The 22,705-nt window shown below is 33.0% G+C and overlaps 2 protein-coding genes across 3 annotated transcripts in view; both read left to right on the top strand.

The window, feature by feature from the left end:
* The first annotated feature begins 49 nt into the window (after nt 1-49).
* LOC106668442 (enkurin) lies at nt 50-2,953 on the top strand. Its single transcript, XM_014397214.2, has 4 exons — nt 50-2,082; nt 2,139-2,353; nt 2,410-2,568; nt 2,625-2,953. The coding sequence occupies exons 1-4, from the start codon at nt 1,842-1,844 to the stop codon at nt 2,844-2,846; spliced, it is 837 nt and encodes a 278-aa protein (XP_014252700.1). The 5' UTR covers nt 50-1,841; the 3' UTR covers nt 2,847-2,953.
* Nucleotides 2,954-5,700: 2,747 nt separating this feature from the next.
* LOC106668441 (leucine-rich repeat flightless-interacting protein 2) overlaps nt 5,701-22,705 on the top strand; it is an 83,340-nt gene continuing 66,335 nt past the window's right edge. The window contains exons 1-2 of one of the 2 annotated variants that reach the window (XM_014397210.2): nt 5,701-5,915; nt 10,496-10,606. In XM_014397210.2, coding sequence (XP_014252696.1) covers nt 10,526-10,606 — 81 coding nt within the window. In that variant the 5' untranslated portion in view covers nt 5,701-5,915; nt 10,496-10,525. Of the gene's footprint in view, nt 5,916-10,495; nt 10,607-12,236; nt 12,381-22,705 lie in introns of those variants that run through there. The other variant, XM_014397209.2, reaches the window with a different exon arrangement.

Here is a 22,705-nt window from a genome sequence, read left to right as displayed (position 1 = left end):
TTTTATTTATTAACAATAAAAACACTGCTTGGCTTATACATATTCTACCACCATTAATTATATAATGATGTTACTGCTAATAATTAATAAGCATTTTTATTAATTGATGATACCCAAGTGCCAAGTGGGTATGGGTTTCTTTGGCCATGGATTTGGTTCTCATATTGCTCTTGGATTTCATATATTTGAGCCTTGTCCCTGACACCTAATTAGTAATTGGTATTTAAAATTAGAATTTAAAAAAAAAAATTAAAAACAGGGTTTGTTCAATTCCTGTTTGCTAAAACATTGGTAAAACAAGTGTAAATAGTGATTTTATTTAGTTTATTATGAAGAACATACACAAAGATATGACATATAATAACGTACATACATCATACCAAGTAATACAATGAAGGTATAACAATACCTTCTAAGATATAATTACAATACAAATACTAATAATTATTATTACTAATAGAAATTATTATTATTATTATCATTGCTAATTAAATACTATTTTTACAACAAACTTTTGTCTTCTTTTGTACTATGTGCTCAGTTCCATTTGTGTTTCATGATTGTTTGTACTATTTCTTCTCTCTTCGACATGATTATTATTTTTCTTATTTTATCTTTTCTTTTATACTTTAACAACTTCTCTCCATAGAACACTGAGGTTTTATTTTATGTTTTGCTTCTTTATTGTTTATTTATACCTTAGATAACAAAAGATTTTCCTTCCTTATTCATGCCTTTTCCTTCTTTTTGACATAATTAACAATAAGAGATGGGATTGCACTTGGTTTAATATTTCATAATTACTTTGTGAGCCCAAAATTACTTACTAGAAAGCCTTTCACAGTTCAGTTTCATTATAAACATACTTTTGCACAAAATATGTATAAAATAATTTAAGAAACAGTAAAGAATTAATTTAAAAAAAATTTAAAAGTATAATGAAACAATTTATTAGCATGGGACAAAAACTGGACAAGAAATGGGCTGATTCTATATCTGTTTCAACAAACAAATCTTTCTGTTTGAAGTGTTCACTGTCTTAACACAGAAATTCACAGTCCTTGGCAATGCTGGTACTGAGTCTTAAAAAACATTGAAACCATCTACCAAAAACTAATGTAAAAAAATGTCAATTTGTAAACATCTTTAAGATTGTTTTGCCTTGAAAAACAATACTCAAATTTGACTTAGAACAAATATTTAATCGAATTGTGAATCTGAAGGCACGCAAAGCAAAGTATAGCAAATGACTGAAGGAGGAAGTCGAAGTAAGACTGCATCATCATCATCATCATCAAGATTTATTAAAGAATAAACTATTTATATATTGTTGTCATGCACAAAACAGTTCTTTATTATCTTTAGAACAAATATTTCATAAACTCTTTTCAGCCAGATAGCTTTACGAATTCTAAAGGGCTTGTTTAACCAACTGACGTAGAAATTTAGATATTTCAATATTTTTAATATAAGTCTTTGTCTTTGTCATCATTCTGTTAAACAAAACATACAACCTTAATTTATTAATGATTAGTATTAATGCAATGATAATGAATGTATTCAGATTTTGTCAAATATTATTTCAAAATTATTAAATTGTGACGCACATGTAATTCGTTATCAGGATCCAAGCTAAAATCTCACATATCTAAAGATTTGCTTAGCAACCAAAAAACATGTGCCTTCTTTAAGAAAATTGCTGAGCAACAAGATAAATCAATCAATAGTTTTGTAGGCAACAAGATTCTAGTTCTCCCCACTGACTAATTCCTTGTTGATTTGCTGCCAGGACTCAACCAAATCTTGTTTGCTCAGTTTTAATATAAAAATAAATTCCAAGAATGGATGAAGAAAGTGTAAACATCTCAAATGAGAATATCGAGCACCTGATATTCCGATCTGAGCCAGAAGAGCTCAAATTTCCGATGTACAAGAGTAAGTTCAGCAAGCTTGTCCGGGAAGAATCGAGGATCGGAAAAGACTGCCACAAAACTTTTGGTTATGCCACGGATTTTCCAAAGGCAGATCCAAAAAAAGACTTCCTCAAAAAGGGCACCCGAGTTGTCTGCAGGCCTCGGATTGGTAAGTTGAGTTTTAATTTTTTGAAAAATACATTAGTAAATATTATTTAATTTCAGAATATACTAAACCTCCGACAAAAGTCTTAGAACAAGTGCCAAAGAAGGGTGAATGGAAAATCATTGAACACAAACCCACACCCAATTTTATAAAACTGAATATTAAAAAAGTGCACAATGCAATACCACAGACCGGACCAAGTAGATACGTGACAACAAAGGGTATTCGATTCCACAATTGCAATTTATTGATTCCAAAATTTGTTTGGGGAGAGGTATGTTATTTTTTCTAGGTAAATTGTTTGTTCAAACTATACAGTTGATTTTTCAGAAATTTGGGAAAGTACCAGGTTACATTTACAAAATAAAAAAAGAACTTTCTGATAAAATCAAGGAGAAGGAAGAAAAATGGAGGCTACGTGCTGAAAAATATAAAGCAGCAGAAACACTTAAACGAGTCTCTTCTGCTGAAAGACTAGAACTACTCAATGTAACTCATCATTTTAACTTATGCATAAATAAAATAAAATACCAATACATTTTCAGGGATTGAAAACGGCATGGGCCGGATTGCAACGTGAGTTCCAGCTTTTACCCATGCTAAATGACACTCCACCAAAGATCAAACGCAAGAGATTCCTTGAAGAACAGCTCAATGCTCTGGAGAAGGAAATCCAAATGATTGAAGGCCACCAAATCATCTATGTATATGAAGACCCCAATGACAACACCTGCAACAACAAGGCCAAAGATATTTGCTATGAATAATTACTTCCTCAATGATATCAGCAAATTACCAAAATCTAGAATACGACTTTGTATCTTCTAACTAATTTTGATATTTGCATTCTAAAAATATATACATATTTGGAATTTATTTGAATTTTAAAAAAATAAAATTTAAATGTTTACCAACAATGACGAGTTTTTTTTTACAATTGTCTTTTTAACAAAAATAATCTTTCATATGTAGTTTCTTTATTTCTACACGAATAAATTAGATTTGTATCTATATGGATACAATTTTTACAAAGCTGAAATGAGATTAAAAAGCAGGAAAACTGAGATTTTAAATGACTTTAACAAATAAATAAAAGCAAGTTTTGTGATAGTAAGGAGCTTTGACTTGCTGTTGCTTTTTAAATTTTGGTTGATAGTTCGTACAAGTCCCATCTAGAAGGTCTCCTGGCCATTCTTTGTGAATGCAATTTTACAGATTGTGCAAAGGAAAGGAGGAAAAAACAGGGGCTGGTGATGACACTAGCAAACAGCCTAAATATGTATAAATAATACCACATATATCGTTTTCTTAATACATACACAAATTTTTCCATTGATGAATTCTATTTCTTTCCTGGTCAGTCAGTCAATATTTAACCTGGTTGGAGCTGACTAAAATTCTGCATGTTTTAATACACATAATTTTCTGAAAAAAGGGTCTGTGTGTAATTTGCATATTAGCCAGAGGACTTAGTTAATTGTTTTATCATCAATTCAGTTGGGAGAAAGGGTAGTGGAAAAAAAAGGACATGGGCAATGGTGGGAATGGAACCCACGACCATGAGGTCTACAAGCTGAGAATCAATAACACTAACCACTCGGCTACCGCGGTCATAGTACTTCTTTATGGAATGACAAAGCGAATGTGACGATTAAGATTAATTGAGAACTAATGGAAGGTCATTTTGAAACATGGAAAACAGTAATGGTTCAAGAATAGAGCCTTGGGGTACACCAGCTGAAATTGAGAGAGAAGAGGAGATAGAATTTGAAGCTTTAATTCTCTGAGTTCTGTCAGACACAAAGGAAGAGATGAAATTAGTTTCCAAGTTTTGCTTTAATAGAATATTATTAGATTTATTATTATATTTTTCTTTTACTACTGTATTACATATGTACACACATTTCATATAATTTCAATGTAATGTTAGTCTTATTTATGTTTGGTTTATTTAAATAGTTCATTGTATTAAACCAACTTTACTTGTAGGCCTTAATTTGTTATAATAGAGTGATAATAAATAAGTAATATTATTTGTAATTATGATACAAAGAATAATGGAAGTACATTGTGAGTTAAGGGTTTGGCAGAATTTGGTGCGAAATGATCCGTAAATCTTTATTGATGAGGAGAGAAAATGTGTTTGTAGGTGGGTTCGAAGTTTGATGGCAATTGACTTTGGAGAGAAGACGCAACTTGTTTAGGTCGAAAGATGAAATTGGGAAAAATGAAGAACTACTGGCAGGTCATTTTGAAACATAGAAAAGAGTAAAGCTACAAGATTAAAGCCTTGGGTACACCCGCTGAAATTGAGAGAAAAGATAAGTTAGAATTTGAAGCTTCAACACTGAGTTCTGTCAGATACATAGGAGAAGATGAGATTAGTTTCAGAATTTTGTTTTAATAGAATGTTATTATATTTTTTCTTTTGCTACTTTATTATATTCATATACACATTTAATGTAATGTTAGTCTTATTTATGTTTGCTTTATTTAAATTTTTTTTCTATTAAACCAACATCCTCAGTAGGCTTTAATTTGCTATAATAAAGGAATAATAAATAAATTTAATAATATTATGATATTTGTAATTATGATACAAGGAAATGGATGTACATCATAAGTTAGGGGTTTGACTGATTTTCTTGCAAAAAGATCTGTTATCTTAATTGATGAGAGAGAAAACGTGGTCGTTGGTGGATTTGAAGTTTGAAGGTGATTGATTTTGGAGAGAAGATGCAAATTTAGGATGAAAGATGAAATTGGGAAAAATTAAGAACTACTGGCAGGTCATTTTGAAACATAGAAAAGAGTAAAGGTACAAGATTAAAGCCTTGGGTACACCCACTGAAATTGTGAGAAAAGATGTTAGAATTTGAAGCTTCAACACTCAGTTCTGTCAGATACATAGGAGGAGATAAAATTAGTTTCAAAGTTTTGTTTTAATAGAATGTTATTATATTTTTTCTTTTGCTACTTTATTATATTCATATACACATTTTGAAACATAGAAAAAGCTCTAGCTGAAACTGAGAGAGAATTTGAAGCTTTAACTCTCTGAGTTCTGACAGATACAAAAGAGGAGAGGAGACTAGATTCAAAGTTTTATTTTAATAGAATGCTATTAGATTTATTATTATACTTTTTCTTTTGCTACTTTATTAGGTACATATGCACATTTAATATAATTTCAATGTAATGTTAGTCTTATTTATGTTTGCTTTATTTAAATATTTTGTTGCATGAAACCAACATCATCATAGGCCTTAATTTGTTATAAAAGAGTAATAATAAATAAATAGGGGCGTCGGTGGCCGCAATGGTTTATGCGTTGACAAGGCACTCTTCACTGTAAGGTAAAAGGTCCCAGGTTCAAATCCAGCGGCTCTGCAATTTTTTTTTTTTAACATCGGCACCGTGAGGGTTTATATGACCTCTGCTGTTGCGAACCCTCGTAAAAAAAAAAAATATGGTACAAGGGAATGAAAGTAAATCATGAGTTAAGGGTTTGAATGATCTGCTATCTTTATTGATGATGAGAGAAAATGTGGTCGTTGGTGGGTTTGAAGTTTGAAGGCGATTAGTTTTGGAGGGAAGGCGCGACCCGTTTTGGATGGTGGCCGCCGAGATCGGGGGCGCTGCGCTCAGTCGCGATCCCGATAAATGGCACACACATGTGATTTTTAGCTTGTGAAACGGGGAAAAATCATAAAATTCGGTGTCGCGAGTCGTTCGCATTCAGCTCGGCCGAGGCTCAACGCGATGCCTTCGCCGCGATAAAGAGCCAGCCCGTTTCGCACGACGAGAAGGGCCACCGTTCCGTTCAGGCGAACAAGGTAGGCTTGACATTAGCCGAACTGGGCATTGATCAGTTTTCCCGAAATCTATCTGGGCCCGTTTTCCCCGGAAAATCGCCGGCTTTCCTCACCCGCCCTGACCGTCCGGCTCGCGCCCTTTTATCCTTCTTCGGATTTGGCGATCGACCCCTTGGAACCCTGCCACAAGTTCAAAAGACTATTACAATTACAAACCTTTGACTCAAATTTGACACTTGTATTTTTTTTTATAGGGAGGGTAAAATTGTAGAGGGTTCCGATCATCATCGTTGTTGAAATGGACGATCGCACGGACTTCGACCAGGAAAGGGAGTCGGACTTTTCCGGAAGATGTGAAAAGCCGGCAAATTTTCCCCTTGACTATTTTTTAGTCTCGTTCACACTTTTCCTTTCCATTTTCGCTTGTGTTTTCATCAAATTTGGCCTGCAATCGCATGAGTGATAACGCGGGGAAGTGTCAGTTGCTATCAACGTCATGAAAACAGATGCTGCAAGGACTCGCTTTTCCTCTGGCCCTTATTGAATTTGTGATATTCCGATCGCCGCACGTACTCAAAAATACGGGGAATACCAAAATTTCCAACTCGGATTTTCTTTCCTGCATTACTTTTTATTTTGCCAGCGCTAATACGTGGTTTCAAAATGTCAGCCTTGAAGTCGATGAGGAAAAATGAGGATCTACCAACTGTGAAGTCCGTTTCTTTATATTCTGTTAAGAAACAACATGTCATCATATATTTAATATTATTGCTGGCAATGGGATTTAATATTAAAATCATTAAGAAGGATAGATTTATGCGTGCGTGCGTGTGGGTGTGTATGTCAGTCTAGTTTCATATACTGATTTCCGTTTTTTCAATTTCGATGTTTATGCCAGGGCTGCTAATCATGTGGGAATTATGCCATTCTGCCTAAAACAAACTTCTCGACATTAGTTCATTTAGTCCAAGATTGTTGCAGAAGTCATCATTAGATGTTTCATGTTGTAGAGACTCACAATTTATTATATTGTGGCTGAAATAACTTAGTAGCACTTTGTTTCTGTAGGACAGCTCTAATACGTGGTTTCAAAATGACATCCTTGAAGTCGATGAGGAAAAATGAGGATCTACCACTGTGAAGTTCATTTTTCTATACTCGATTAAGAAACAACACGTCTCAACAAACAGTATTTAATATTATTGCTGACAATGGGATTTTAAAAGCATTAAGAAAGAGTTTTGTTTGTGTGTGTCTATTTTCATATTCCAATTTCTGTTTTGCCAATTTCGTTGATTATGCCAGGGCTGCTAATCATTTGGGAATTATGCTGTTCTGTCCAAAACAAATTTCTTGAAATTAGTTCATCTATTACAAGATTGTTGTAGAAGAAGTCATCATTAGATGTTTCTTGTTGTAGAAACTCATAACTTATAATACTGTGGCTGAAATAACTTAGTGGCACTTTGGTTTTGTAGTACGGCTCTAATATGTGGTTTCAAAATGTCAGCCTTGAAGTCGATGAGGAAAAATGAGGATCTACCACTGTGAAGTTCATTTTTTCTATACTCGATTAAGAAACATGTCTCAATATATTTAATATTATTGCTGGCAATGGGATATAATATTAAAATAATTAAGGAGGATAGGTTTGTGCATGCGCGAGCGTGCGTGTGTTTGTGAGCATGTATGTATGTGTCTGTCTATTTGATATACATAATTACCACACTCTTTTAATTACCAAAGACCACATTTGCCGAATATCTTTTCAATTTAATTGGTCTCTTCTCTGCTTAATAAATAATTGTCAAATTTGAATTAAAACTACTTCAATACTACTTCAATCTTTAAAAAAATTAATAAAATAAAAAAATAAATAAAACAAATCCCCCCCCCCAAAAAAAGTACACATTCAAAATACATAAAGAATATGTGTATCAATTAGTTTCAATTCCAGAATATTTGCATGTATCTATGATTTTTATTGCATATAAATTTTGATTTGCAGTGATTTGTTTACATTGGGACGTAGGCCACTGTCGTCCCTGGATCTCTTTTTCACGCAACCCTTCCCCCCCAAAAAAAGAAGAAAAAACAAATAATATGCATCGCATATGAGATATAACATTCCTTGACTAATACGCAAAGTTCATAAGGCCATTTAAAAAAAAAAAGGGTCTTGTAATTGTATTCAGTTGGTCCAGGGCATTATTGCATCTTTTTCACCTAGTCTGCTATAAATAAGGAAACAAATAAAAGAATAGTATAAAATAAATAACAAGGAGAATTTTATCTCAAAATATACATTAAACATAAAAAAGTTCAGGGGAAATATATATAAAATAAAACCCCAGGCGTTACACAAAACAATAAAGGTATTAAACACATTATTAGTTGCTGTATATGAGTTCAATAAATAAGTTAGATGGTAAGAATATTAAAGTACATGCTACACACAACAAATCAACTAACACATTCCAAAATGTATAACTTATTCATTGCAATATAATTAAATTGTTCTTGAGTATTAGCCTCCGTTTTTGGAAATCGATATCTACTATTTTTTCATGGTCCTAGTGTTCAGTAACGCTATTGTAAACTAGATTTTTTCTTGTTTAAATGGAAAATATGAAAAATAATGAAGTTATCATGTAAAGGTATAAACTGTCCAAGTAAAATTGGGGGCTTGTACTAAAGAAACTGACTAGTGAGAAACTTCACAACTGTTACACTGTTAACAGTTAAGTATTTTGACAGTAGTAATCTTTTACAGACCTGAGGAAAGAATAAATGGGTCCGCTTACCTGACCCGCACATATCTCTAACAAAGAGATTCTACCATGTGATCATAAACGTTTTTAACCCCGCCAGTGTGAATCCCTCTATTGACAGAACTGTTCTGTCAATAGAGTTTGAGTGTGCGCTAAACTTGTAGGATTTATGATGTGGACTAAATGATTGACTGACTGGTGCTCAAGATTCAAAGTTGCCAGTCTAGTTTAAGCATGCCACTGGTCAGAAATAATTGTACCAGGTCGCACATATTTCAAGATAATTGGGGGAAGCATTTCTTTATTTTTTGTTATTGGGGCAAAGTTCTAATCGGAATTCAAGTGATCAGAAATAATAGTACCAGGTTGCACATACTTCAAGATAATTAGGAGAAGCGTTGCTGCATCTTTTGTTATTGGGGCAAAATTCTAATCAGAATTCCCTGCAATTGCCTCTCAATCATCCCGAACACTCAAGTTCCTTCAACAAATCTGCCTTAGTTATAGTTTTATCTTCCGATTTTTTGTTTTGTCAGTTTCGATGGCTGCAATCATTTGGGAATTTTGACATTTTACCAAAAATGAACAAACTTCAGTCCAGCCAGTCATAGATTGTTGCCAAATAAGTGGCCAACGTTTCGTGTTATACAAGTTCATAATTTATAATATGTCTGAATTAATAGACTTAGAACTAATAGACTAACTTAGTCGCACTGTTTTTGTAGGACTGGTGATGCCTCCTAAAAAACAAATTCCTGAACACAGGAATAGTTTTGTCCATTATTCCACATTTCCTGCACTTATATTCAAAATTGCATTGGGTCTCACTTGAACATTAACAGAAACCCATTGGTATGGAACAGACAGGACAGTTAAGTTGTCTTATGATCAGTCCCTTATCACAAAACTACTCAAACATACTTGGGTTCATATTTGTTTTTGACATCTTTAATGATAACCTTTATATTGTGAAGTAATTTTTCAGTAGAAAATGAAAGTACTCGTGGTACTAATTATAATACAGGGAATTATTATCTAAAAAATACATTTCACTGGTAATTTCTACTTTTCAAACATTAAAAATTCCTTTCTGTACTGCATGACTCATGCCCTGAAAATCATTTGTATTCAAATTCTCCCTTGCCATATATATAATTAAATACTTTAATCTACCATTGATTCCTTTTAGTGTTGTACTGTAACAATATAAAACAACTGCATAATTCAGTTATAATGTTGTGTGAATCACAATAGAACCAAATATAATTCGGACTTCTGTATATAACAGAGAAATTGCATTTTCATATCAATTGTTAAAAATGTCAACATTATTTTATCTTACAGTTATTTGAACTTTATAAATACAAATAGTACATTCTATGTACCCAAAGTGATTTATTTATTTTTTTTTTTGTTATTGTAATTTGAATTTCATTTTGTCTATTTGATTTTTTAAGCTATGTTCTAACCAATTTTTAAAATTAGTTTTGTTAATTTTGATCAACGATCATCCTTGTCTGCCTACTGTTGGTCACCCCACCTGACCTCAACAGCAAATGTCCCAGTGTAATTGATATTTTTATGCAATTTTATATCTTATGTTTAATGATTTGTTATTTTTTGCTGCCCTGTTAGATGTTTCATTTAATTAATATTTTCATAAGTTTTTTAAATGTTTCAATTATATCTTTACTGTGATAAAAATCACAATAGATTAATAAGATAGAACATTAAATTCAAACCGGTTTTTCAAAATCATCGCATTTTATATGTTCAAAATTACATAACTCATAGTTCCTAATTAGTTTATACGAATTTTCCCGTTTCCAGTATGTTGCGGAAAAAATAATACTCGAAGGAATGGACACAATCGGTGGGAGGCGCAGGGGTGTGACCAACCACACAGCCGAAGACCAGGCTTTGGATCAAATCGCGAGAGAGGTAAGTGTCATTACATTTTATTTATATTATCTCTTAACTTTTCCTATTTGTATAGTGGTTCTAATAAATTGAGGCATTTCTAAATTGTGATGGAACAATTGCAAAGTTTAAATTATTACTGCTATTGTATTAAAATAATAAATATTATGTTCACTTTTTGATTTTTTTTTAGATTGTTTATAGATTATAAAAGACATTACTTTTTACTGTTAGGAAAAGATTTTTTTTTCATCTACCCAAATATGGAAAAGAAAAAGGAATTTAATTAAAAATAAATATTAATAAAAATACTCTGATTCTTAGATTTTGGTTAATACAAATTTTAAATTAATTAAAGGATTAGCTTTTATACACAATCTTTTTTTTTCTATGGTATAAAACCTTTAAAAAATTAAATCCAGATTAGATTATTAACATTGTTAGTAATCATATCCTGAAATAAGTTTTTTTATGGCCTTATAGGAAATTTGTAATTGTAAATTATACTATTTTTTAATTTAACAAATAGATGATAAGCTTTACCTTCATTGTGTTGTTCTTGTTATGGGACTGTAATACTTATGGTCGTCACACATGTTGGGAAGGGTGTTTTTTTCTTCTTCTCCCTTCTTCTGGAGGACATATTGCTTTGGGAAATTTTCAATTTTATCACTTGTCCCTCATGTTCAAGTACGCCTAGGCAAGAATTAAATTTTTTCTCTTCGTTAGAAGAGCGAAGTTTACCCATTTGATCAAGAAAGAATAAGACGAGGGATTCCTTTAGCTTAGCCCTCGTGTGTTATAAAATAGGATGTGTGAGGGAGTAGGCCCAAAGTGGGGGGTGAGGAATATTATTAGACCTGCAATATAGAAATTCCTCAGTTTACAAAACGCCTGTGAGTCAGCGGTAGATTCTTGCCAAAACGTCTTCACCCAATTTTCATTAAATACCTGTTTAAGGAATTGAAGTATTTAATGAAATATATAAGTGAATTTTAAACACGAAATTGTAGATTAAAAAAATGAATGGTCTTTGGAAATATCTTTTTTATCTCAAAATTGTGTTTAAAAATTTACTTATATATAATATAATGAATAGTACTGAAACCAATGAAAATAACTCTTAAATAAAACTGATTGAAAATAAAATGGAGGAGAAAGTTGTATATTAATATTTTTATGATCTAATTAGTTGTAGAAAATTGTTCTGCTTCATTAGTTAATTTTTATTGGACACAGTGTTGAGCTGTTTAATAATTAGGAAAAATGAATACTTAGGGGCAACATGTCAATTTTTTCATGCTGTTGAATGAATATATTCTCAGTTAGTTAATATCACTGTACATAAATTATATCTTTAAGAGATTTGACAATAAATTTTCTACTCATAGTTTTTAGCACCAGATTTTTAAAAAAAATCTATCATGAAATCAGTTTTCATTTATTCGTTAAAGATAAATTCATTGTTAGATAATGATTTTAATAAATTGATTAATATTATGTTATGGACGTTAAATTCACTCGAAGGGGTTATGTGTAAGGGAAGCCTGGACTGATTCCAAGCCCAGCGCCCCTTCCAGCCCAACGTGGGGGAAGGATCTGGAGGATGGTTCTATTTCGAATCTGCTCCCTCCCGTGTCCCCCGGTGCAGAGTGTCGTGTGCCATCACTGAAGTAGGATGCTGTTTGTTATCATGAATGCCCTCCACTATGTCTTCAACTACCACGAGTGGGAATCGACACAAGGAAAACCGACTCCTTGGACGACGGGTTTTCTCGTTGACAACGATATATATGTGAGTTGGCAAACGTAGTAAATATTGAACTTTTTCAAGTTAGTTAATAAAGTTATAATAATAATTACTATGAGGATAGAATAACAATCTAACAAATCACAAGTTTATGCTAGGTGTTTCATGATTGGCAGACTTTCACCTAGCGATTATGCATTTTTTTTCTTTGTATAATTACAAAAGACATTGCTGATGAGTATAAGTACAACTCTACAGCTTGGGATGTAAAATTACCACAGTGGGAAATATTTGATCGCCAAGGTTCTAGCATAGCAAAAAGCTGAATTCCCAAAATCTTTGAATTTTTTTCTGAAATGCATTAGTTGTAAAAGTTATGACTTGTTGACAACTAGTGTAAATGAGTTAGTGGGTGTTTTAAAAATAATTTTGCCTGAATGGTGCTAATGATATATTTTCCTATGGAAAAATCTTATCTTATGTTAAAAATATATATGTAAAATTATAATGTAATATTATAAAACTTAACAATGTACTCCAAACAGTTTAACATTGGTTTCAAAAATACGTATATTATATGATATGTATATAAGTACTTACGAAATATTGAAAATATTTCTTCTCATTTTATCATGATTATGTTTCATGATATTATATTGTGGAAAATTTCATTAGATTGAACAATCAAAATCATTTCATAAATAATATATTGGTTCATCTATTATATATAATAACAATAAATATATATAATATAATGACAATAAATTAATAAATTTACCAAACACGTTTAGGCTCTGAGGATGGACTTATAAAGGCCAAAACATTGGCAAGTGAATGCAGTTTCTATCCTCTTTTTTTGACCATAAACCAGTTCCATACTTTACAATTATAATAATAATTAATATCGGAAATGCTAATGGTCATACGATTTGTTTAATGAGTGGAAAGTAACTATTTCTTTAAGGAGGTTATGATTTAAAAAAAAATAATAGTCCAATTTATTCGGAGACTCGAAGGCCTTTATGTCCTTTTGGCTTTAAAGAGTTAGTAGTCTTGCATAAGTGGTTTTAAACCATTTTAAAAATATGAGAACAACTCAGGCTTGTAGGTGTACAAGTCTAGAAAACCACACATTTCAACGTTTTTCTCGTCTAAATAACTATGGCACATGATGAATTTTATAAGATTTTTAAATGATAATTTTATGACTCATGGATGAACTATAGTGTCATAATTTTTTGAAATTAGTACAAGCTTTCTTTGGGTTATCAGGAATGACTCCTTTTGCTTAATATTTGGCTTATTTTAAAATCACAAGACCCAAACTTAATAATACAAGTCTTTAATTCTTTTCTGTGTTAGATGGAATCCACCCCATGATGAATCACTTACATAAACCTACTGCCTTTTAGAATTTCCCGTGACTGAACTTCCGGTTAAAGTGACACCATCGCGAAAAGGCAGTAATAGGATGAAACTTGTCATTTTACCCCATTTAAAGATTTTGAAATTAACATTTGAAAGTGGATTCAGTGCAAGAAATACTGTATCACCATACCATGTAAATCAAGCGTCAAAACACATTTTCTAGTACAAAATTAATCGATATCATAAAGTATTCACGATGTATTATTATTTATTTTAATTCAGTTTAGTTTCAATTTTAGATGGTAGAACATAAAAGATAAAATTACCCAAAAGGGAGACGTGCTCGAAATTTTCATCCGAGGAAACCAGTATAAACGCAGAATTTTTAAAAATAATTTATGAAATCAGATAAACAGAGAAGCAAGGTGATGGCAACACTCCTGATGAATGGACTTGGCACGAATCCTGGGCATTCCGAAAGTACACACGGTACCAGCCGATTTTGTTTTTACATTCTGTCAATTTTGATCGAGTGATCCAATTGCTACAGAAAATCACGAACAAAGCGTGTGTTAAATGTATTATTAATCAATGGAAAGCGACGAATCTTTTGGACAAGGAAGTTATCCCTCATTAGTTTTCCATTTTGGCGGTTATTGAATTAATCATTTTATCCTGTTTAAAATGTTACCAGCCAACTTTTCTGCCAGTCTAAATCTCTAAATATCACTAGTCATCTCGGGCAGACTTACGAGATCATGATATGAATTTAGTGGTATGGGTCGGGAATCATTTGCTAGCGAGTAGCAGTTAAAAACTGGTTGCATTGACGCATACAATTTTTATCCCAATGATAACGCAATGTTTCGTAGGTGAGAAAAATTGCTGAACTTGGGATGGGTCACTGAACAATTATCGAAAAAGTAATCTTTTTGGCTGATGGACTTAGTAAAAAATGCAGCTTAGGAAGTTATCCCTTTTTGTGTGTATTTGTATAGTTAATGGGCGTTCGATTGATAAAATGTGCAGTCACCATATCGCGGAGATATGCAATCAACTTTTTCCTTTCTCGTTGCTCACTTTTTTATTTATAGTCAATTTTCATTATTTTGTACAAAAACAATGCAAATACGAAAATACAAAATTCCACCGCAGGTCAGTAAAGTTTTCTTCTTGCTCATTGGTTACTATTCTTTTCCACATTTACAAAAATTATGTTTTCATCTATTAAACAGTGTATGTGATAATATCGGTCATATACAATATACAGTAACTACAGTTAGAAAAAGAAAGAACAAACATTCTAGCAGGATTGTTTCATGGTTGGAGGGTCCTGCAACTCTGATAGATTAAGTACAATAAAGCGAAGGAAGGGGATTAAGTTCTTCGGTCTAATAGTCCAGACCTTCTGATCTAGTGATATGGTAGTTGATTGATTGAAATATCAAAGAAATTATTTTCTTTCATTTCCAAAAAATCGAACAAATTGAGGTCTTAGACGTGTACAGATCTTCTGTACTACAGTTTCGGATTCACTGAATCATCGACATCATGAAATAAGTTTTGTAAGTTCTTTTCAAATTAGGACTTCTAGATCTCGTAATTCAGTAGATTTTTTGTGGAAAAAATGGTCGAACCTAGTTTGAAGACTAGTCCAAAGACGTTTTCGTAGCGTTTCGGCATTTGTTTGGTTAAAAAAAACTTTATAACACTGCAGGATACTCCACTGAGACAAAACCCTTTAAATATAAGCGCCAGTAATAAACTAATAAAAAACTGATATAATATTTATTAATCAAGGTAGCGCATTGGGTTGTTTACTACTAGTAATTTATTTATATTTACTACGACCTAGTAATTTGCTATTTTTTAATTGATCAAATAAAAGGAAAAAATGAAATTTGATTTAAAATAAAAATAAAATTAAGAAATTGTAATACGATCTATGTTTAGATCATTATCAAAGTTTTATGAAGTTTCCTTTCTGACTTAATCTCTTTAAAGAAATTTATCAATCAGTGTGATTGGGAATTTTCGCAAAATTATTTCTTAATTTTTTCAATTAAAATTTTTTCTTACATGAATGACTAATGTGATAATATCTAATTTAAATTAGAAGAAACAGACTTTATTTTTATCCCTACAAAACTGATAAAAACCCAAAACATAGTACTGACTTTGAATGTCCAAATCTGAATAACATAAAATTAAAATCAAATGAGTCATTATTTTTATAATATGTTAGTAAAGGAGAGATGCTGGTTCAATACCGACCTTTCAGAGTTATTATTTAATAAATAAGAAATATTTAATAATTTAAAGCGAAAAAATGATTCTTTGTGTAAGATTAGTGACGAACACACCTGGTAACTATTACTTGTCCGGCAGATTATCGTTCAGGATTTACGGCGTGAAAGTTGCATCTTTTAATAAAATCTTGGCCGCCTTTCAGAATATGGAAAACGGCTGAAAACACGGGGGTTTAGCGGCAGCAAGCTAGCTGTCATTTAAGCCTGTTGATAATAAAGGCTGACTTGTTCTAAACAGCTTCCCGCCCTGCGATATTGCCAGTTGAAACCGTTTCAAAACGCTTTAAAATTGTATTTCTCTTTGACATTCAACAATCTTGAATAATAAGAAGTTTAATCGAAGTGAATGAAAAACCTCTATCACTCCAAAAGACTAAACAGTATAAAATGAAAATATGGAAGTTTTTGAATGTAGTCCATTGCAAATTTTACGACCTGTGACGATAATGATGAATAAATGTCTGCTGCTAGAATTCTTTCAATTAGAGAAATAAATCGAAGGAAAATCCAACAAACCACTGTAAAATCATTTAGAGATAGATTTTTTATTGCCTAGTTTTGCTTTGATTAACGCGCAGATATATCTCCTCAAGTGTCACGGAGGGCCTTAAGTTTCCTATACATCGAGCAAATAAGTGACCGGATTTCTTCTTGTGAAACAGAATCCCATTCTTCAACAAGAGCAGTTTGAAGCTATTCAAGGCGAACGATATCTCAAGGCTTGTTCCTACGTCGTGTGGCTTGGCGAATTTGGTCAGAAGTTTGACATTCTTCACGCCATGTGAACGGAAAGGCACGTCCAAGTAATTCGCTACATGCGGTCGAGCGTTATCATGCATCAACACGACTTTTCACCAATAAATGGACCACAGCTTCCAGAAGAACTTCATCGTACCTTAGTGCAATCAAAGATCTATTCTGTGTGATAATCAGTTCGGTATGGGCATGGACGTTGATTCCACCCCATACCATAACTGCTTGACAAGGTTGTGACACACGGTCCCGGTCATCTTATTCCACAAACCAAACCAGCACCCATATGTGAAAAGAACAGACCTCCCCTATTGTTCAAGTGCCCGAGCGAGATACTGATTTGCGAATCGCCTTTCTACTCGTTGCCTCTTCAGTAGAAGTGAATCTGATGCTTGACGTCTAGAGACTAGGCTATTCTTATGAAGCCTTCTGACGACTGTTTTAGAGCTCATACTTACTATAGGGGCCGTTTGAAATTGACTATCCGTAGTGCAGTAAGAGCAACAAAACGATCACCTCTAGCTGTCGAACATCGCGATTAATCCTACCTTCGATGGAGACTGACGGTGGCCCTAAACCGCTGTAGACCTCATGAATGGTAGAGCGCGGCACACCCAGGACGTCTGCTATGAAACGGACCGTATGTCCATCGTTGGCCACAGCATCTTCCCGAGCGAGATCTTTGCACATTAATAATTAATTTTTTACCCAAAATTAATTATTTCACCAAAGAAAACAATTCAAAATATCAATTAACTCATTTGATAAAGGTGGCTGTGTGGAAAGGATGAAATTGAACTGGTTTTATTTTTTTAAATCTAAAGAGTGTAAAACGATTAGTAACATTAAAAAGGTAAACAACAATTTATTAATTTTATGTTTATGTTTTAAGTCAACTTTTTGTCTTTGTGTGTGTAATATTGTTGAAGTTTAAGTATCTTGCTATAATAAAAAATAACTGCTGCTAATTGTTTGACGTACGTGTAAGACCTATTCTCCATTATTTCCTGTTAATATTCGATTTGTAGCTGTAGCGTGAGAATTATCGTGTATATTACAGTTGAAACTGATTTTATATTTTACAATTAAAAATATAGTGTCGATTAAACAATCTAATTTTTTCACTTAGTCAATATGAACGATTCAGCTAATCTCGTCTTAAATGTGCAGGTCTTAATATAACGAGACCATTTTTCATGTTTTATGATATACGGTAACGATACCATTTATAGATGTTACTTGTGTCTCTTTCGTTCCGTCTCGCCTTGTCACGGCTCGTCTATTCTCAGTAATATTTTCGTCTCTTGAGTCACAAGAAATGTACTGGCAAAACATGCCGAATATTTAGAAGGTAGAAAATTTCCGAGGCCTTTTTGATATGACAAAATAGTCTATTTTGTACCCGTCCGGAATAACTATTTTGTTCATTCTTGTCATTCGGTTCTTTGTATTTGTTTTCTTTCAGCCTAATTAATGCATTACCAGTGTATTTTTCTGAAGAAAACAATTTTAACGATTTGATCAACAATCTAAGCCACTATCGAAGAGTATTATTTTAATAGTTACAATAATAAGAATAGGATAACGATGATCCTATACTCATGCTCTGACTTCATTATTATTGGCCATACAATTTTATAAATTCGGATATAGTGAGATGCCTGGTTTGACGTAGGTTTTAGAAAAACATTTTCTTTATCGTGCCATCGTTTCGATCTTTATTGAGATCATCTTCAGGGCACAAAGTGTTTGTTTTCTGCGTAACACTTTGAGCCCTGAAGATGATTCAATAAAGATTGAAACGTTGGCACGACAATGAAAATGTTTTTCTAAAGCCTACGTCACACCAGACCGCATCTCACGATCTCCGAATAATCATTGACTAACGGTCACTAAACACCACACAGTTATAAATTAATTTTTCCCCTATAGATTTGGCCTTTCAAATTAAGTACATATTTTAAAAGGATAAATTAAAGCTTTGGATGGCAATAGGATATTTTAGTTTATGGGTGAACGTTTGGAATCAGAGCTTTATAGCACTCAGAAGGGATGTAGCCAACCTAAGATAGAAGGTTTAAATGTTTGGGCGTAAAATGACCTTAGCCGTTAAAATGCCCTTAAAAATGAATAACAATAATAGTACTTTTTTTGTTAATTCAGTAATAAAAAATAAAATAACTTTATAATAAGAACAGTGGGAAATTCAGACTGACGGAGGCGTATGAAAACCAATAAATCATCAAAAGAACAGAACAATACAAAAAGTGAAAGAAGGAGAAAAAATTAAAGAACGACAATAAAGCCAAAAAGTAAAATAAAACAAAGAAAAATAGAAATCAAATTGTACCACATTAAACATTAAGTATTTAGTCAGGTCGTCGGGGTTTATTCGTCATTCTGTAATGTTAATATGAGAAATAGGATGCTGTAAGTTAAAACAAACCAAAAAACCGGTAATTAATGTAATAATGTAATGTTGTAATATTTATTCAGGCCCTGATGATGGTCGTATAAAGGCCGAAAGAAAAATACCTGTTCAGAAAGCAGATCCGAAACACATTAATCGTCGTGGTAGATTTCTTCTTCATTAGCATTAAGTATTTAGTTTTTTAACATAAACTAAATATTGCCATGTATGTCTGCAATATTATTCCAGTGGGGTCGAGATCACATTTTAGCCCAGTAATTAGTTCACCTCTGACAGGGAACTGCACCTTAGAGGATGATACGAATTTCTTTTAAATTTGTGCAATCTGTTAAGAAATGGTACCGTCCTCTCTGACCTTAAATTACATAGATGCATAGAGCAGAATAGTTATAAGAAAAACATTTTACCCGTTTTACTCCTTGTATTGTATCGTACATTATTATGATTTCGTAGAATAAAATAATTTAATAGTATACAAGAAAATATTTCCATGCATTTTGACCGATTTTCGGTCAGTGGTTGTTGACGGAAGATTTTCGTTACCTGGGCCGAGTTCCGGGGGCTGGAAATAGACAGGCCAGGTGCCGGGAGGGAAACAGAGTCCTGGAATAGCCATCCTTTACCTTGCCCCTCCTGGCGAGAAGGAGAAACCTCGAGTCGCCGGGGAAAAATTGGACATTTTCCATTCGCACAGCCCGCATTAAAAGCACAACACAGAAAAACGAGTCCCACGGGATGCGCAGCGAATGGGATTCTACACCCGCTGTGACTATTTTTCTGCATTCCTCGTCACACGCGTTATAACGATAAACATTTTAATCCTCCTCGGTTATTAGGCAATAAATATATAATACATACAATACCGCCTTGTGGCGATTTTTTTTGCTAGTGGTGTTTGGTTTCCTGATAAAATTGATATCCGCCTTGTATATAACAAATCAGGGAATTTGAAAAAAAAAGAAAAAGATTTAGTTCCTTCGTCTAGTCGATCCTTGATTTTTTATACACAACTAGTGGTGTTTTTTAGTCTTGAGTTCGGAAAAATGCCAATTTGGCCCCTATTGGAATGCTGATTTAAAACCCCCTATCGATCGTTATAGGAATTCACCGATTTTTGGGTCCGATCCAGTTTTAATTTTGAACAGCAACATCGCAAGACAAAATTGGTTTGGCGAAATTTAAAGACAATTTTGTAATACAACATGGTAGAAAATTTTTACCCGATTTAATTTGTAGCTGAAGTCATCAAGTGGGAGTATGAATGTAAAAACGAATGAATAATACTGAAAATTGACCTTGTAGTAGGAGTAAAACCTGAAATTATACGCATGTCTGGACTTTAACAACTACCTTGTTTTACATTCAGTTAACTTACATATATATTAATTAAAGGCTATAGATAGATACAAAACAAAAAAAAATCTTTAATATTCCGGCTTCTTTTATGTTGTTATTGGAACACAAAACCTTCAAGTTCTTTTTATTCTCCCAGTAACTCTGGAAAGAAGGAAGTTTATTTCCACCTGTTCCTGATCGCAGCTTTAGCTTAAGGCTTTTAAGACAATTATCATTAATATTGGTAATTACATTGCAATTTTCAAAGTCAATTTTATTTACATATTCCACAAAAACAGTCGTAAATTTTTTTTTTTCATATTGCACGATTAATGTCGTTTTAATATTTGGAAACCGAAGCGTGTCAAATAGTGAGCATTCGTTTTACTAAACTTACTTATGGTGCCATATCTGTTGGGTCTGGGGGCGAAAAATTACTGCTGTCTTCATCAGTTGTTTTGAACCTTTTTAAACAAGATTTATTTTTTTCTGTGCCCTACTAACTCTTTGGTTAGTTTGTAGTTTAGTGGGATTTACATTGTTTTCTTTAAATCGAGAAGAATAATTTTGTGTGAGATCCATTTGAAGTTTCCTTCTACAACTGTTCCCACTCGAAAGTGATTTCTTCTCTCATCTTCAGTTGGTTGAAGGAAGCTGGAACTTTTGCAAAAACGTTATCTAATTATTTATCCTTTGCTACTTCTTTGGTTTCTTTGTCTGCCAAGAACGCCATCCATTGCATTGTTACAGGGCATCTGTTGATGTTGGACAATTCATGAATCTTTCTTCTTATACTATCTGCTATTTCTCTTCTATTCCTGCTATTTTCTGTATCTTCCATTGCGACCACGCTATCCGTCCATTCTACAGTTCTTATCTTTCCCACAACTCTAATGCCACCAATCTAATGGATAAGTGTTCCGCGCTTGGTTGTTTGAGCAACAAGGGAACCTTTTCTTGCATACGGAATTTTCCAGTCTTCTCACATGTAGGCTACAAATGCTTAACCTACATTCCTTCGGTTTTGCGGCCTCCTGTGCATATATTTACAAGTGTAGGTCCATCAGCTTGTAATTTGGGGATGTAAGAAGGATGTTGCCAATTGTACGGTGGTTCCTGCATTTCGGGTATTCCGGTCCTCTTCCATTTTACATAATAATAAATAGAACTCTCCCTTAGAAGTCACAGATGTATCGGTGGATACCCAGAGACCGTACAGCATTCTTCAGACAAAACCGTACGGAATCCTTTTAATCAAACTAAATTAATGATTGAGTTGACGTTCAATCCTTTTTTGTAGGGCTTACAAGAAAAATAAAGAACAAATTTTATTTTGAAGGCTCTAAACTCTGTCTTTTTTGTTGCTTTGGCCATTTTAAATTGTTCTTCATGAATAGACGAAAGGTTTTTAAAAGAATAATCGTTCGAACTAGATCTGCAGTTTACTTTGCACCTTTCGACAGGAGTACCTACTGCTTTTTAAAGTTTTTTTTTTTAATGTAGTAACACCATTCTTTTTGTAGTTGCCCATTTTTATTGTTTACTGAATGGCTGAAATTGGATTTATAGTCGGGATTCTTAATAAGTAACGTTTTTTAAGACATTTTGCTTGTGTGAAGCAAGGTGCAAGGTGTGAAAGCAAATTGTTTTTTTTTCGTATAAACCTAGTCTGTCTTTTCTAATTTCGGTCTCCAACTCTGCCTTTACGAAAAACTACACAAACAAGTCAAGTACGTATCGTGGGTTGGTATTATTTTTAAATCGTAAAACTCGTATCTCATTGACGAGCATCTTTTCGCAACTTCTTGAAATAGTTTTTGTCCCACGCATATTAATCGCCACTCTTTTTGGCGATGATCCAATCACAATTTTCGGGGATATAAGTTGGTTAAGGTAGAACTGACGTGAATTTTATCCCACATTGGCCCCGGACCAATTCCGATTTATTTATTATTGTTTTTGAATCGGGGAATTTTTCAAAATATCTTGTATCTTCCTTGTTTAAAATTTCGAGGAAACATGCTTATATAATTCACATTTGTCCATCTATGAGGACAAGTGCAGTCTGAAAACGAATAGTAGGACAAACAAACGTTTAAGCTACCAGTAGACAAACAAACAATGATTTAGTTCTAGGTTTTTTTTGAGGGGGGGGGCATTATCTAAAGTTGGTC

Source organism: Cimex lectularius, unplaced genomic scaffold (assembly GCF_000648675.2).
Source record: "Cimex lectularius strain Harlan isolate CLEC.00 unplaced genomic scaffold, Clec_2.1 scaffold144, whole genome shotgun sequence".
NCBI classification, from domain to species: Eukaryota; Metazoa; Arthropoda; class Insecta; order Hemiptera; family Cimicidae; genus Cimex; species Cimex lectularius.
Note: the sequence above shows the minus strand (reverse complement) of the source record. Positions and strands in the feature narration are given on the sequence as shown.

Bases quoted from the DNA above. Each gene is read 5' to 3' on its own strand.
- LOC106668442 (XM_014397214.2), top strand. From the start codon at position 1,842: ATGGATGAAGAAAGTGTAAACATCTCAAATGAGAATATCGAGCACCTG. The intron at 2,354-2,409 runs GTATGTTATTTT...TTGATTTTTCAG, and splicing joins CAAAATTTGTTTGGGGAGAG to AAATTTGGGAAAGTACCAGG. The intron at 2,569-2,624 runs GTAACTCATCAT...ATACATTTTCAG, and splicing joins AAAGACTAGAACTACTCAAT to GGATTGAAAACGGCATGGGC.